At 36.1% G+C, this 15,691-nt stretch overlaps 2 protein-coding genes across 4 annotated transcripts in view; one reads left to right on the top strand and one right to left on the bottom strand.

Moving 5' to 3' along the window:
* LOC106078339 (uncharacterized) overlaps positions 1 to 1,385 on the top strand; it is a 64,993-nt gene extending 63,608 nt beyond the window's left edge. The window contains exon 50 of the mRNA XM_056028846.1: positions 81 to 1,385. Coding sequence (XP_055884821.1) covers positions 81 to 164 — 84 coding nt within the window. The 3' untranslated portion in view covers positions 165 to 1,385. The remainder of the gene's footprint in view (positions 1 to 80) is intronic.
* Positions 1,386 to 1,481: 96 nt separating this feature from the next.
* On the bottom strand, positions 1,482 to 15,538 carry LOC106066944 (uncharacterized). 3 transcript variants are annotated; one of them, XM_056028860.1, is made up of 10 exons: positions 15,052 to 15,526; positions 11,291 to 11,422; positions 10,491 to 10,655; positions 10,192 to 10,386; positions 7,675 to 7,887; positions 6,196 to 6,408; positions 4,548 to 4,682; positions 3,996 to 4,127; positions 3,222 to 3,434; positions 1,482 to 1,703 (listed from the first exon to the last, which is right to left on the bottom strand). In XM_056028860.1, exons 1-10 carry the CDS (start codon positions 15,140 to 15,142, stop codon positions 1,588 to 1,590), a joined length of 1,605 nt encoding a protein of 534 aa, XP_055884835.1. In that variant the 5' UTR covers positions 15,143 to 15,526; the 3' UTR covers positions 1,482 to 1,587. The 3 variants fall into 3 exon arrangements, with proteins under 3 accessions (XP_055884835.1, XP_055884836.1, XP_055884837.1); XM_056028861.1 differs by having other exon boundaries at positions 15,145 to 15,524; XM_056028862.1 differs by lacking the exon at positions 10,491 to 10,655 and having other exon boundaries at positions 15,052 to 15,538.
* Positions 15,539 to 15,691: the final 153 nt, after the last annotated feature.

Here is a 15,691-nt window from a genome sequence, read left to right as displayed (position 1 = left end):
GTCGTTAAAAATTAAATGATAATATTTGATATGTTATACTCACTAATCAAGAGTTTTATTTTAACTAAAATATATTTCAGGAGCAGTATAAAGCACTGTTTGATATCCTCAGCCAGTACACAGAGAACTTAACTGTTATTTCAGAAACACACACTGCTCTTTAAAAGAGATTGAGGATTAAAGAAGTAAATCTGCTCTCAATTTTCTACTTTTTTATTGATTCACTTTATGATACTCAAAGGTTTCTGTAAAAGTGATAATTTGATTTTTATCCCTTCATCTAAAAATCTGTCATTGGTAAACAGTATATGTATACATATATAACGGAAGTACATGTCAAGAATTGAAGCTTCTTTGTTATACTCATTTTCTTTTCTCAGCTTTCTTTGTAAGTTACTTGCTGACACTTTTGATGATCATAAAGTGTCTTTTTTTTTTCCTTTTAGTAAATTATCAAAATTGGTTTAGCCTCTAACAGTTAGCTAGATGAGAAATAAAGTGTTCTTTTAAGACTATTCTGCTGAATTTTAAAAAAGTATTAATTTTGAATACAATTGTCCATTCAATCATATAATATTGCTTAACTATTAATTGTAAGTAATTAATAAGTGGGATGTGTGGCTTAGAGGCTTAAACAGCTTGGCTAACTATCAAGAGGGTTTGGCTGCCTATAAGGGGGGGGGGGGCTCAAGTCATCACACAACCAGAGGTAATCTGTGTTTGCTGAGTGCCTAAAGGCAGCATGAAAATCTCCTGTATACCCCTTTCCTCTCACTAGTTCACTAAGAGATTGGTTAATAGTGCACTGAACTATGTACATGATAGTGTGAGATTGGTTAATAGTGCACTGAACTACGTAGTGTGCTTACAAAATGCAAGTTCAAAAAGTAAATTGTATAAGCTCTTCTCCAACCTTGACTGCACACATGGTTTTGTTGGAAAGTTGGAATCATAATATTCATTTTCAAATGTATCTAATTGTTCTGACAATTTTCTGTAAGAAAGATTTTGAAGTGTTGTAATGTATATTGGACTTTGCTCTTAAGTGGTATTCTACTAAATTAAGAAATGTTCCATTGACTTTTTAAATGAGACTTGATGTTATACTGAGTTCAGTTTATATAAATGTACATTTGTTAACGTTGCACTATTTTATTAGATGCATCACTAACAGGCTCATTATCTTCCCCGCCATCTTTTTTTCCCTTAATGGCTGATTTTTGCCCATTGATTTGGCATCTACAAAAGTGTAAACAAATATGAATAAAATTTTCAAATCATTGTCCTTTGTTTTTTTTTTAAATTTATTTTACTATTGTTATAACAATTTCATTTTTTTTAATGATACAAAAGGCCTATCCACTTGACTAGCTATAGTGACAAGAGTGATAACTATTCTCTAAGAGTTGTGTTATGAACTCCTAGAGATTGAAAAAGTGATATAGATTATTAATAATTAAACAGTCTGTAATCAACATTAGTTTTTATTATTTGACATGTTTATTCATAGAATATACAGCAAGGCATTAAATATTGTTAATAACAAGTTCTCATTGATTGTAATGAGGTGGTTGTCTTGCATTAAATTTAATCTTTGTGTGTGGCAGGCCAGTTGGTATTAACATAAAGGTTGATATTTGTTTCCTTCTGTTGGGACATGTTTGTTGTATCATCTCTAGCATCTGAACTTGTTTTCTTCAGGTCTGTAATGTTGAATAAATGTTCATTACACACTGCAGAGACAGGGGGGAAAGCATCCCCAAGAGACAGGGGCCACACCAGAATTAATGTTTAAAAAAACAATATGCCAATTTCATTGGTCAGCAATTTATGTTTTTTATAAGCACTTTCTCATTTTCACCAACAATACTTTAAATCTTATGGTTGTTTTGGTTAAGAAGTTTTTTCCTAGAGCGTGTTCTTAGTAGGTAATCTCCAACTGTTATTAGATTTCAGAGCTACCTTCCTGAACATTGAACTAATATTAAGAATGAACTTAGTTTTTAGGGTCATGAATTGCACTATAGAGCATCTCATTTAAAAAAAAATATAAAAATAGGCTCCGAATGGCTTGGGGACAAAAGCCGGGTGTCTAAGCTAACCCTACTTAGTATAAAAGTGATTAATCCCAGTTGCTAAATGTACAAAAAGTTCCATCTGTTAATGCGTTTATTTATTTTTATTCAATTTTATTTGGCTTTAACAAATGACTACATTCTTTATTGAAATATTTATATTTTTTGTCCGCAATAAACTTTTTATAGACTTGACAAAAAAATGTTTCTTTTTATTTTAAAAAATATTTAAGCGCCTCCTGTCATTCATTGCCCCAGAGCCTCCGGTCATTCATTGCCCCAGAGCCTCCAAACCTAATAAATTTGGCCCTGTGAATAGATATCTGTTTGACAAGATAGATCTTAATGCTGAATCCAATAAATACTATAGAGAGAGGTGTCTGTGAATAGATATATGACAAGATAGATCTTAATGCTGAATCCAATAAATACTATAGAGAGAGGTGTCTGTGAATAGATATCTGTTTGACAAGATAGATCTTAATGCTGAATCCATTAAATACTATACAAAGAGGTGGCTGTGAATAGATATATGACAAGATAGATCTTAATGCTGAATCCAATAAATACTATAGAGAGAGGTGTCTGTGAATAGATATATGTTTGACAAGATAGATCTTAATGCTGAATCCAATAAGTAGGCCTACTCTAAGGAGAGGGGGCTGTAAATAGATATCTGTTTGACAAGATAGATCTTAATGCTGAATCCAATAAGTACTGCAGGGAGAGGGGGAAGGACAAAGCTAAACAGGATTGTAATCCCCAAATACCTTAAAGTCAAATGAGGCCACTGTATTATAAAGTTACATGTCCCATGACGTATTCAATTTGACAAAAGCTAAAAGTTTTACTTCATCATGTGTTTAGTATTTTGTTTCCAGCCCTGGTGTGCACACATTTGTTTCCAGCATTTAATGTTTTAAGTTTCTCCTACTAAACCAGTTATTTTTCCTTAGTTATCTCCCTGATTGCTCTAGTTACTAGGTCAATATAAGTGTAGCACAACTCAATGACATGCCAGAAGACAAAAACTTCAATACTATATGATTTATAAAACTATTCGAATACATTCACTTCTGAGTTCAGGCTAGTATTTGTTACTACGTTATCTTGGAACACAAACGAAATGACTCTCAGAAGTTTTACCTTGCTGGTGTACTGTCTCATAGTTATATTCCTCTGGAGTAGACAGATCTACATCGTCATAACCTCTTGGTGGTCTGATTGTTGGTATGGGAGGAACTCGTTTTCTTTTCTTAAATACCACGATAATGATGAAAAGTATAATTAGAAACAGACAACAGCTTGCTCCTATACCGATGCCAATTCCAGTTGAAAGACTGTCAGCGCTGGAGCTTCCTGTGGAGGGATACAAAACGTAGTGGGAAAATGTGAATAAAAGACCCAAATGTTTTCAGGTGTTTGTTTTTTTCTATCAAGCGATGAGCACATTTACATATTTCCATACAAGTGAAGGTATAAAAAAAACCCACATATAATTACAATGAACGATTCACAGTGTGATGGACATTTATGGGAGGGAGGGAAAAGCATGCCAAAGGAGACATGTATTGATGAGCGGAGCTTATGAGAGGACTATGTAACAGGTGTCTCTCGTAAGCGCTGTCAAACTCAAGCGCCATTTTTGGACCTCACTGATACAGAAAGTAGCAAGCAGCAGATGGCATTGAAAAGAGACAGAGACCTCTTAAGCAGGCCTCGGGACACAAGAAGTAAAAAAACTTACAAAGAGCCCCCGTGGACAACGCATTTTTCTACATCAGATGTGGAAAATATGCAGGTCGCAACTGGGACTCGCGTAGTTATGTAAAACACTACATTCACTCATTATTAATGATTATTATGATTAGTCTTTTTGACAGCATTTTACAAAAGAATATTTTTTTTGTAACACTTTACCTTTCAAGTGATTTTCTAAATCGCTGACTCGCTGACTCACACAACTTCCATTTTCAGGATGACAGTAGCTCTTTAAGCAGGAATCACTGCAGCTTTGGGAACAATTCATGCCGTAAGTTGTAACAGCGCATGCTAAAATAAATTACAGGAAATTTAGAGGCAAAAATCTTATGGAGAGTGGATAGTAATATAATTTTTATATCATGGAAGGAAAAAGTCCTCCAACAACGAAACGTATTGTAAGCAAACAACACCAACGATAATTGGAAAAAGTTTTGTAAGCTCCTCATAGTAAAAGCAGCCAATCATAACATTCATTTTGAAACAAGCGTACAGTTTTTTTCACTTATTTTATCTATCTTCTGTTTTAATGGAAGATTTTGGCAGAAGCCTTGATTTGGAATATATATATAATATGTTTCATTAGTGATCCTATTTACTTAATGATCTGTTATCTTTTCTTTTGACAATAAATAGATTAACGGCGGGCTACCTATAATTTAAGACAGTAAAAATGGTTGATCCGAGAGTTGATCCCACGACCCTTCTTACCTCTAGTACAATCAGGTGGGTCACTAGATCCGACACAGATGGCGTTGCATGTTCCATACTCTCTGTCACAGGAGTTAGGGCATGAACGAGGACACTTGTTGGAACAGTTCAAACCCCAAGAGCCAGGTAGACATTCTGGGTGTGAACATAAACAATTATTTGAGTTGGAGTATTGACAAAATGACAATGTTATTAAGAGATTACCTTTATACTTTCAGTGTTTTTGTTACAAAGCCTATTTTAACTCACACTGTCGTCACTTTTTATTCTCTCACGCCCATTCTCGGATCAAGTTGAAACTTTGAACAAATATTAATTGGCAGAGACAAGACATGAATTAAAGAAAAAATAAACTACTGGTAATTAATTATTTTGTTTGATACCGACAAGGGAAATTAATTCTTCAGTGTTCACAGATATGTAGGGTTTGGTCCCTTTAAATAATTGTACACTTTATTTCTCCCACACGCATTCTCCGATCACGTTTAAACAATTATTTATTGGACCTAACAATTAACCAATTAGTCAATTAAATTATTGGTCATTAAATATTTTGTTTGATATCCAATAATGGAAATAACTTCTACATTACTGAACGATAGGCATATAGTTGTAAGTGCAGGGTTCTTCCCCTTAGATGAGCTTTGTTTTTTTTAAAGGATTTTGTAAACATTTTATTTGTTGTGTCTGTATTGTTTCGATTCTGAATCCTGAATGTTTTTAATTTTTTGTTTCATTGAATAATAAATTATTGAATATTAACTTGATTTCTATGTGTGCTCATCAAGATCAAACCCGTTTTAGGACTAACTGACCACCCACCAGTGCACTAGGGATCTCTTCGCGTACCTAGGAACTGATCTCGTGGGGAGCTACTTAGGTTTTAATCCTTCCATTTACTGTAGCGTCTCCGCCCGTACCGCTATGAAAAAGTTGCGTGATAGTGATTGATTATTTATTGATATGTTAAGTAGAACGTAATAATAGGTCGATAATGTTTTAATAACTCAGACCTGGAGTTAAATGTAGTAGTCGGACACATGTGGGGAGAGGAGCCGCATGCCAAAGGAGGCTATTTAATTAACAGGTGTCCCTTGTAAGCGCTGTAAGGGTGCCATTTTGAACTGGCGTAAAGGAAATAAGCAAGAAGCAGATGGCCTCTGAAACAGACAGTTGGAGACACAAGACGTCAAGAAAACTTACATAGACATCTGCATCAAATATTGAAAATGTTTACAAGCTTTTTTTTAACATTTGAAGATAATTTGTCTTGATTGTGTAAAGCTGACTGGAAAGACTCATTGCAGTTGTCCAGCATCGCAAGCAATAAATAGAAGGAAACACACAATAAACTTTAGCCTCATAAAGAAGGAATGGATTGACACAAAAGTTTATTTTAAGTTACTTTTTTTCACAAAAAAAAAAACACAAAACAACAAAAGTATTTCCAGTTGCTACAATTTTACATCACGGTACAATATATAATGAATTATTATTTTTAATAGCACTTTAAGTCTTCGAGGTAGAAACGGTTCAGATGGAGTGTCAGACAACAAAAAATAACAATGGCTTCTCCCCTTTCAAGGGTCAATAAAGATTTACATTTACTACAGAAATTAAATACATTTCTCTATTGTTTTGGTAATACCGCCATAAGCCTCCACTTCGCAAAGTGTAACGAAGGGTGTGTCTGTCTCATTCTGGCAGATGGTAACAGATTTTATGGAAAGATGTTCTAGAATGTTCACTCTGTAGATGTAGAGGAAGTGGTCCAGAGAGTCCCGGTAAGAGAATACACTCTGACTGTGTTCATTCTCTGCTTTAAGTTGGAAATGTTTGAGACGTTCTGGCTGGTCATCTCCTAAACATAGACATGCGATCAGTAATATAACACTTAAATACCAGGGATATAGCATTCTCAATATTGTCTAAAAAAAAATAGTAATTATAACAGTTTTTACATTCCTTTAGAAAAACATCAAAGTAAAACTATGGATCTTATAATATCTGGAGATTTTCTTTGCATTAATAGAGTCTAGATGTACAGAAACGACCCGTGCATAATTTCAGGATGACATTGACTCTTGAGTCAATCACAACTCCTTACCAGCCTTTCATTTATTATAAGTGTGAAGTGTTACTAAATAACTATAGAAGCTAAAAAAAAACAACAAACTTTCGTATGTGCTAGAGCTAACTAATCTCCTCTATGGCCTGCTTCAGTCCCGACTATGGATGGGCTAAGTGCGCTTGAACCTGGCTTGGCTTTGCTACCTAGAAGGGGGCTCGAGGTTCGACACCCGACTCGGGCAGAGTTGTGTTTACTGAGTGCCTAAAGGCAACCAACTCCTAGATACCCCCCCCCCCCCCCCACTGCCCACTGGACCCCAAATGAGATTGGACCAAAGCGCTCTGAGCATGCTATAAGCATGAAAGTAGCGCTATATAAAAGCTATATATATATTAAACTAAGTAAATGGTTATTCGCAAAAGCCCGTCGTAACTTCGAGTTGTCGTTCAACCTGTCGTTGTGTGGATTCACTGTACTTGCCTTAAAAACTCAAGTGTTAAGTCTGGAAACGTTAAGAAAGCATGCAGGCGTTGCCAACCATTTATCGCCTTGCATAAACCACTAGGACTATGAAAAATGCCAAAGCACCCACCCCTTTCTTCCACACCTTTTCTGTTTAAGCGAGTGATGAAACTATTGACAGTCACTTTTAAGGAAAGTGTTTGAACTAATTGGACGTTCCAAACTGCGTAACAATTAAAATGTAACTTAATTATTCTTATTATAATGTGGGTGGCTCTGCATAGAGGAGTATACTGCATGCACATGATTTTACATTTTGCAAGCCTTTATTAGAACTAAAGACCTGCAGCCATACAATAACACAATACGTTGGGAAGACGCACACACACTAGTTGTAATCACTAAGAAGTAGGTCAAGTGTCGTGATGAGTTGCCAGTGAACTAGACCGGGTCCAAGTTTTAATTTTTCCTTATTAAGCGAGGACACCCAGAAATCATCTATGGAAAAAGGTCAAAAGGCTATCGGCGTCCTGGAGAAAAATCCACCCCACTAAAAAAATTTCAAAAACTATATCATTAACATAAGCCACGTACTTCTATTATAAATAACAAATGTATCTACACGTCGTGGTCCATCAAAACTGACCGTCCAACAGGGGGCAGTGTCATTAACAGCTGTATGACTGCATCCCTGTATCTTTGCATTGGTGTTGAGGTCACCATCCACTGCAAATTGAGACCCGTAGCTTTCATTCGAGTAATATGTCGTCGTCTGATTGGTTTCTTGTTTCAGCGCAACATTCCTGCCTTAGAATTAGTTCACAAATTAGAAACAAACAATAGAAACAAGAATACTTTTATAAAACAAAGTTCTATCTAAGAGAAGGAACCACTAAGTACTGCCATTCATCTTAAATTACGGAGTTTATCTTCCTTCCTGTTATATAAATTAGTACTAAATGATTAAGTAACTGGTTAATTTTCGGATTGATTTGTGTATTTTTATCGACTATGAATAATTATTCAAAATTTCAACTTAATCCGAGAATGGGGAATGGGTGAAAAAATAATCAATCACCAACAATTAACTAATTGTTTAATTTCTTTTTTTTTATTGAAGGTTTAACGAGTAATTCTACAACGTTCTAACTTGATCCGATAATTGGAAATGGGAGAAAAAACATGTTGAAACCTTTACCAGACAGACGGACGGACAGACAGACATAGTGAGTTGATATAAATATTTTACTAAGTGTAAAAAAATAAAAAAAATAAGGAATTGAGTCATATTTTCTGTGTTCTTTGAATGTGTCCGTGTAGTTAGGCAATCAGAAGTTTACCTTTGAACCTTTAATGATATGCATGACAGTTGTTCCCTACATTTTTAGCGGCCCCCGAAAGGGGAAAAGACGCTATTAGTTTTGTGCGAAATGTCTGTCCGTCTGTCCGTCCGTCCGGTTTAGATCTCGTAAACTAGAAAATATATTGAAAATCCGACATCACAATATTTTAGACAATTCAAAGTTCTGATGCAACGGCAACTTTTTTTTCTGAAAGCGAAAAATCTAATTTTTAAAATCAGTTATGCAGTTTTTAAAGAGAAAAAGCTAATTAGTATGCATTATAAGTTAGACCTAAATTAAAACGAATACCAATCTTCTAAACTTCATTTTCGTGAACAATTTTTAAAATGCGTAGAAGCCTTTTTTTTTTTTTTTCAGTTAGGCCAGGAGAGGCGCGGTAGCTGAGTGGTAACGCGCCTGGCTTCCTAACCGGGGGTCCCGGGCTCGAATCCTGGAGAAGACTGGGATTTTCAACTTTGGAATCTTTGGGCGCCTCTGAGTCCACCCAGCTCTAATGTCTACCTGACATTGGTTGGGGAAAAGTAAAGGCGGTTGGTAGTTGTGCTGGCTACATGACACCCTCGTTAACCGTAGGCCAAAAAAAAAACAGATGAACTTTAAATCATCTGCCCTATAGACCACAAGGTCTGAAAGGGGAACTAGTTAGGCCAGGTTCACATCTAACTTTGCATTCACTTGCACCTATCCTTTGATCTGCTGGACCGTTGGGGCACTACACAAGATCTGTCAACCTTCTTTCTCCATTCTTATCTCTCATTTGTCTTTGATATAATTTCATTTGGATGTTCTTTCTGAAAATATTGAAGCTTGCCTGGGTGGACCACTTTGGGGGCCGATTTTGAGTTTGTGTTTCCACACAAACTTTCTTTGTAACCTTGTTTAAATTTGGAATTTCTATTTATCTATAGAAATTTTGGTTCTGGAAGTTTTACAATTTTTAAAATACTGTTTCATGTTCAAATGAATGTATTATTCCTTGTTCTATTCTCTATGAAATAATACCATCATTAGGCCTAGTTAAACAAAATTAAAATAGGGTTTTATTTCTGGTCATTACTTACACAATTTTTTGTAATATTTCACACTTTTGCTTTGTGGTTCTCAATTCATCACTTACTATCCAATTAATTATCTAATTTTAAAAGATTGCGAATTTTAATGATGCTTTTACATAATGAGGCCTTTCCAAATAGAGTGCAGAATACTGTATACTAACAATAAAATACAGTCATCTATATTTATAGAATACATGACATAGCAACTCATTCTATATGTAAGCACCGACATTAACTTTAATTGTAGAGATTATGGTAGTACCATAGACATAAATAAATATAGACTGGCCGAAGGAAGTAACTTCATGTAACTTGAAAACATGTATATCTATTGTATTCGGGTTTCCGAATTATGAAAAATTGCTTGATCTTCATTCTTAGAGATTAAACAAAACTACACTGCCTCCTTATTTACAATATATATAGGTGTGTGGCTGAAATAGATATGAATACTTAACTTTTATACTGCTCATAAATGCTGTATATACTGTATAATAAAGAACACAAAATTGCAAGTCACAAATTTTCATTTAATAAAACTCTTTAATCGGCCAGTCTATATATTTATGTCTATGGGTAGTACTAAATTTGCTATCAATTTCAATTTTTTTTTTAATGTTTCTTGTTTCAGAAAATGAAATGTTTATAAAAAATATCTATCATTAATAAGTGTTTTAAGAAGAAGCTCTAACCTCCACTGACATGTAGAGAACATAGAAAATAAACAGCCTCTCCTTCCAATATCACTTGCTCGATTAAAACTTTAAGATCACAAAATATTTTCAATGTGTTTTCATTAATTAATGCAAGTCGTTGACCAGAGCATGGTATCTCCTCGTAAGTTTTGCCAGTAGCAATGAACCAGATCTTGAAAGCAGTTAGTTTTGCTTGAAAAAAAAAAGAATAATTGATTCATAAATCATAGACTAAAACAAGTGTTATGAACCAGTAAGCTTATTTAGGCGTTGTTCAAACATGGACCTTAACTCACAAGCATTGTTGACTTCAATTGTCATCCAAGTAAATAGAAACTCTTCATCCCAGAGCAGTGTCACTGATGAGATGGTCGTATCATTGTTACACGTGTCATTAAGACCATCAGTTAACCAGGAAGTATATCTCTTTGGTTCCACTGTTGCATCCACTGCTATATTTCCTAAAAAAAAAATTCTTCTATTTTATCAATGGAGCTTATACACTTACTTTTGGAACATTCTGCCGTCTGCGAACCACTGTGTCTTCACAAAGCGCTGTTGTCACAATGTTCCGCCCTTGCAATGACCCGTCCACACTCTCTTAAGCCCTGACTTTACAATATTAAGTGCTCACAATGTACTGTCATTGCAATGTCCTATCCTATTCTGTACTCGTAGGTTACCTACATACGTAGCCCTAAGACTAGCTATAGGAATATGTTCTGAAATACTATGAATACAAATTAATGTATGTAAATATCTCATACTGGTAGATATAAAGTTTTCACAATATTCATCTTTCTCTCCTAATTGACGATACGATCGTTGATTTGACCTCATTAAACTAAATTAATGTTTTACTGTATAAACTTTCTGTCCTTTAGAGAGAGCATGCATTCCCCTTGAATTCTAGACCAAATAAAACACTTTCTGATAACAAATTAAAAGTTATTCAAGCTTAATCATAACAGGATAGAAAATAATACAAATGAGCAAAATGAAGAACTCCGTTAGAAGGTGGAAGATAATGACGGAGAGAAAGAGATAAAACAGTATTTAAAAAAATAAATTTAAAAATAAAAAATAAAAAACTTACTGTATTGACATCTAAAGCCGAACCACCCTTTGGCACATTTCCCATTGACACATTCCCCGCTTGTCTCACAACCGTTGGCGCAATGACATTGGTACTGGCATTCATTTCCGAACATCCGGGTATCGTTACACGCTGGAGTTGAACGGAGAAACACATTGAATGTAATAAAATACATTTTTGTTGAAAGTCTCGCGGACCAAGTTTAAAGAGTGAGAAACCATATAATCGCAATTCGCAAGGAAAGAAAGTTGACCCACTTCTCTATTTTGAGATAATGCAGGAGCGGACTGGGTATATGGGCCGGTACCCAAATGGGCCGGTATGGCCACCGAAAGGGCCTCATGGATGTCACTTTGACACGTATTAGATTGTTAAAGGTTTTACAATATTCTCTAATAAAAGTAATTCTATGAACGTTGTGTTCAAAAAAATTTGACGCTGTAATACTAATTTAATCTAAAAAAATTTCCAGAAATAATGTACAAGCCTGCATCCGTAGACATGTGGTGCGATGGCTGAGTAATAAAGCGTTTGGCTTCCAAACCGAAGGGTCCCAGGTTTGAATCCTGGTGAAGACTGATTTTTTTTTAATTTCGGGAAGCACCCAGGTGACATTAAATGGGGAAAAGTAAAGGCTGCTGCTCGTTGCTGGGCCACCTGACACCCAGGTAAACCATCATCTGCCCAATAGATCGCAGTTTACTTCCATACATCCGTAGACAGTGCTACCTGTTGGTTTCATCCTTTTAAACATTAAAACCCAACATACGGTCTACATTATCTCTATGATTTACCATTTATGGGCCAGATTGTAAAGAAATGCCCGGACCAATTTGGACACCAATGTTGTATGTTGTACTATCGTCTTCCTAGTGAAGGAAAACGTCTAATATCTGGTCGTCTTTGGTCACGTCATAGATTTAAACTTAACGACTGTTGGAAGATCAGAAGAATAATGTCAGTATGTAAAGAAAGATAAAATCGCATCGGTAATATATTGAAATGTTTTCCACAAATTACTTCTCTGACTCAATCTTAGTGTATTTCCTTTACTTGCTATCCCTTGAACAAACAATGAGACATTTCGCGTCCTCCTTGTCAGCATGTCGGGCCAGTGTTACGTTCAATATTTTGGTCGCATTAGAGAGGGGGAACAGGGTTGAGTGAAAACGCTCAAATAAGTTTCAGTAATTATTAATAAGAAGCATACCATATTTTAATTATTAACTAACTGCTTAAACAAATTGTGTTAACGCTCCTCATGAAACCCCCTCCCCCTCTTCCAGATCCGCCAGTTGTCTTCTGGTCTGTAATGCCTAAGTTTAATCATTTTAGGAATGCTTTTATTGTAGTCCTAGTCGACTATTCTTGTGGGTATGTTCTAATTTTATTCAAGTTTAATCCTGATCAAAACTGGAGACTAGAGATGTTTGCGTTCTGTATCTGTACTCAGAGTTGGCTGTACAACACTTTCAATGCTGGAGACTAGAGATGTTTGCGTTCTGTATCTGTACTCAGAGTTGGCTGTACAACACTTTCAATGCTGGAGACTAGAGATGTTTGCGTTCTGTATCTGTACTCAGAGTTGGCTGTACAACACTTTCAATGCTGGAGACTAGAGATGTTTGCGTTCTGTATCTGTACTCAGAGTTGGCTGTACAACACTTTCAATGCTGGAGACTACAGATGTTTGCGTTCTGTATCTGTACTCAGAGTTGGCTGTACAACACTTTCAATGCTGGAGACTAGAGATGTTTGCGTTCTGTATCTGTACTCAGAGTTGGCTGTACAACACTTTCAATGCTGGAGACTAGAGATGTTTGCGTTCTGTATCTGTACTCAGAGTTGGCTGTACAACACTTTCAATGCTGGAGACTAGAGATGTTTGCGTTCTGTATCTGTACTCAGAGTTGGCTGTACAACACTTTCAATGCTGGAGACTAGAGATGTTTGCGTTCTGTATCTGTACTCAGAGTTGGCTGTACAACACTTTCAATGCTGGAGACTAGAGATGTTTGCGTTCTGTATCTGTACTCAGAGTTGGCTGTACAACACTTTCAATGCTGGAGACTAGAGATGTTTGCGTTCTGTATCTGTACTCAGAGTTGGCTGTACAACACTTTCAATGCTGGAGACTAGAGATGTTTGCGTTCTGTATCTGTACTCAGAGTTGGCTGTACAACACTTTCAATGCTGGAGACTAGAGATGTTTGCGTTCTGTATCTGTACTCAGAGTTGGCTGTACAACACTTTCAATGCTGGAGACTAGAGATGTTTGCGTTATGTATCTGTACTCAGAGTTGGCTGTACAACACTTTCAATGCTGGAGACTAGAGATGTTTGCGTTCTGTATCTGTACTCAGAGTTGGCTGTACAACACTTTCAATGCTGGAGACTAGAGATGTTTGCGTTCTGTATCTGTACTCAGAGTTGGCTGTACAACACTTTCAATGCTGGAGACTAGAGATGTTTGCGTTCTGTATCTGTACTCAGAGTTGGCTGTACAACACTTTCAATGCTGGAGACTAGAGATGTTTGCGTTCTGTATCTGTACTCAGAGTTGGCTGTACAACACTTTCAATGCTGGAGACTAGAGATGTTTGCGTTCTGTATCTGTACTCAGAGTTGGCTGTACAACACTTTCAATGCTGGAGACTAGAGATGTTTGCGTTCTGTATCTGTACTCAGAGTTGGCTGTACAACACTTTCAATGCTGGAGACTAGAGATGTTTGCGTTCTGTATCTGTACTCAGAGTTGGCTGTACAACACTTTCAATGCTGGAGACTAGAGATGTTTGCGTTCTGTATCTGTACTCAGAGTTGGCTGTACAACACTTTCAATGCTGGAGACTAGAGATGTTTGCGTTCTGTATCTGTACTCAGAGTTGGCTGTACAACACTTTCAATGCTGGAGACTAGAGATGTTTGCGTTCTGTATCTGTACTCAGAGTTGGCTGTACAACACTTTCAATGCTGGAGACTAGAGATGTTTGCGTTCTGTATCTGTACTCAGAGTTGGCTGTACAACACTTTCAATGCTGGAGACTAGAGATGTTTGCGTTCTGTATCTGTACTCAGAGTTGGCTGTACAACACTTTCAATGCTGGAGACTAGAGATGTTTGCGTTCTGTATCTGTACTCAGAGTTGGCTGTACAACACTTTCAATGCTGGAGACTAGAGATGTTTGCGTTCTGTATCTGTACTCAGAGTTGGCTTTACAACACTTTCAATGCTGGAGAGATGTTGTCGATGGTTGTGACTTGTAGCACCAAACTGCTGTTAGACAGTTAAACCGCTGTAGGCGTATTATAATTTAACTTGTAAAACTTGAAACAACTTGAATAAACTTCTTCCTAAACAAAACTAATTATAACTTTGATTACAATATAGTCCAATTCAACTTGAGATTAAATGAAATAAGTGTAATACACTTTACACACACACACATCACACACACGCCACGAAAGTGGGTATGGGAAAGTGTGATTAAAAAAATAAATTTTGTGAGGTTTTGAGAAAGGATTAATGGCGTTATTCGTCGACTGGGACGGACAAAATGTGTTTAATTATTACTTAAGGTTTCATTTACCGGTATCTCTTAATGTTCATGTATCACTTATTTGTTCATATATCGTTTAAGTTAAATATCATTAAATGAAAGCTCCGTCTCTAGAGCAATCAACAAATGTACAGGGAAGTGAAATGTACGCCAAACCAGGCAACTCATTCAAGGTTTACTTAAAACTAGTGCACAGCTTACCTTGTGCTAGACTTGCCAGGGAAATCGTCAACAGACATACAAAAATCATTCTTAATGGTACTAAAATACAACTTTTTAAATTTGTTATCATACCAAAAAGTCAAATGCAATGTCTTGTGGAATGTAAATACAGTTTAAAATCCAGTTTGGCAGCTCTCACAGTCGCGCACATCTTTTTTTCAACATGTGTCTGTGTATTTAGTACTGAGATCATAAGAACCGCTGAAACCCGACGACTAGAACGGTGTGTAAATAGTATACACTGATGTAATGGGTCGACGTCATGAGCAGATACAACCGATCAAATAGAACCTCTCTCTCAACGTTTCGGTTTACTGGTATAGTGGAAGTGTCTCAATACAGTTATTACAACACGCACAAGAAGCTTGTTTTCAAACTTTATAACGTTCAGTGATTCAAGGGAGCAAACTAGGTCTAAATCTACACATTATTTCTTCCACTTCCCATTTTCAAATCCAGTTCAAACTTTACTTAATTATTCATTGTCCCTAACGGGGAGGCCTATCAATCAAAAAAATTAACCATTTAATGAAGTAATAAGTGGTAATTAATTAATTTTCTTTGATATAGGAAAAGGGAAACAAATCTTACATTAAGAAAAAAAAAAGGTTGTAACATT

This window comes from Biomphalaria glabrata, chromosome 5, assembly GCF_947242115.1.
Source record: "Biomphalaria glabrata chromosome 5, xgBioGlab47.1, whole genome shotgun sequence".
NCBI classification, from domain to species: domain Eukaryota; kingdom Metazoa; phylum Mollusca; class Gastropoda; family Planorbidae; genus Biomphalaria; species Biomphalaria glabrata.
The sequence above is the reverse complement of the archived record's forward strand: the minus strand, read 5'-3'. Positions and strand labels throughout refer to the sequence as shown.

What these genes read in the sequence shown, in the direction of transcription:
- LOC106066944 (XM_056028860.1), bottom strand. Translation starts at nt 15,142, where the DNA reads ATGATAACAAATTTAAAAAGTTGTATTTTAGTACCATTAAGAATGATT. An exon ending in AATTGAAGTCAACAATGCTT is followed by an intron (nt 10,387 to 10,490) that starts GTGAGTTAAGGT and finishes TTTTTTTTCAAG; the next exon opens with CAAAACTAACTGCTTTCAAG. An exon ending in CGAAGTGGAGGCTTATGGCG is followed by an intron (nt 4,683 to 6,195) that starts GTATTACCAAAA and finishes GTTCACACCCAG; the next exon opens with AATGTCTACCTGGCTCTTGG.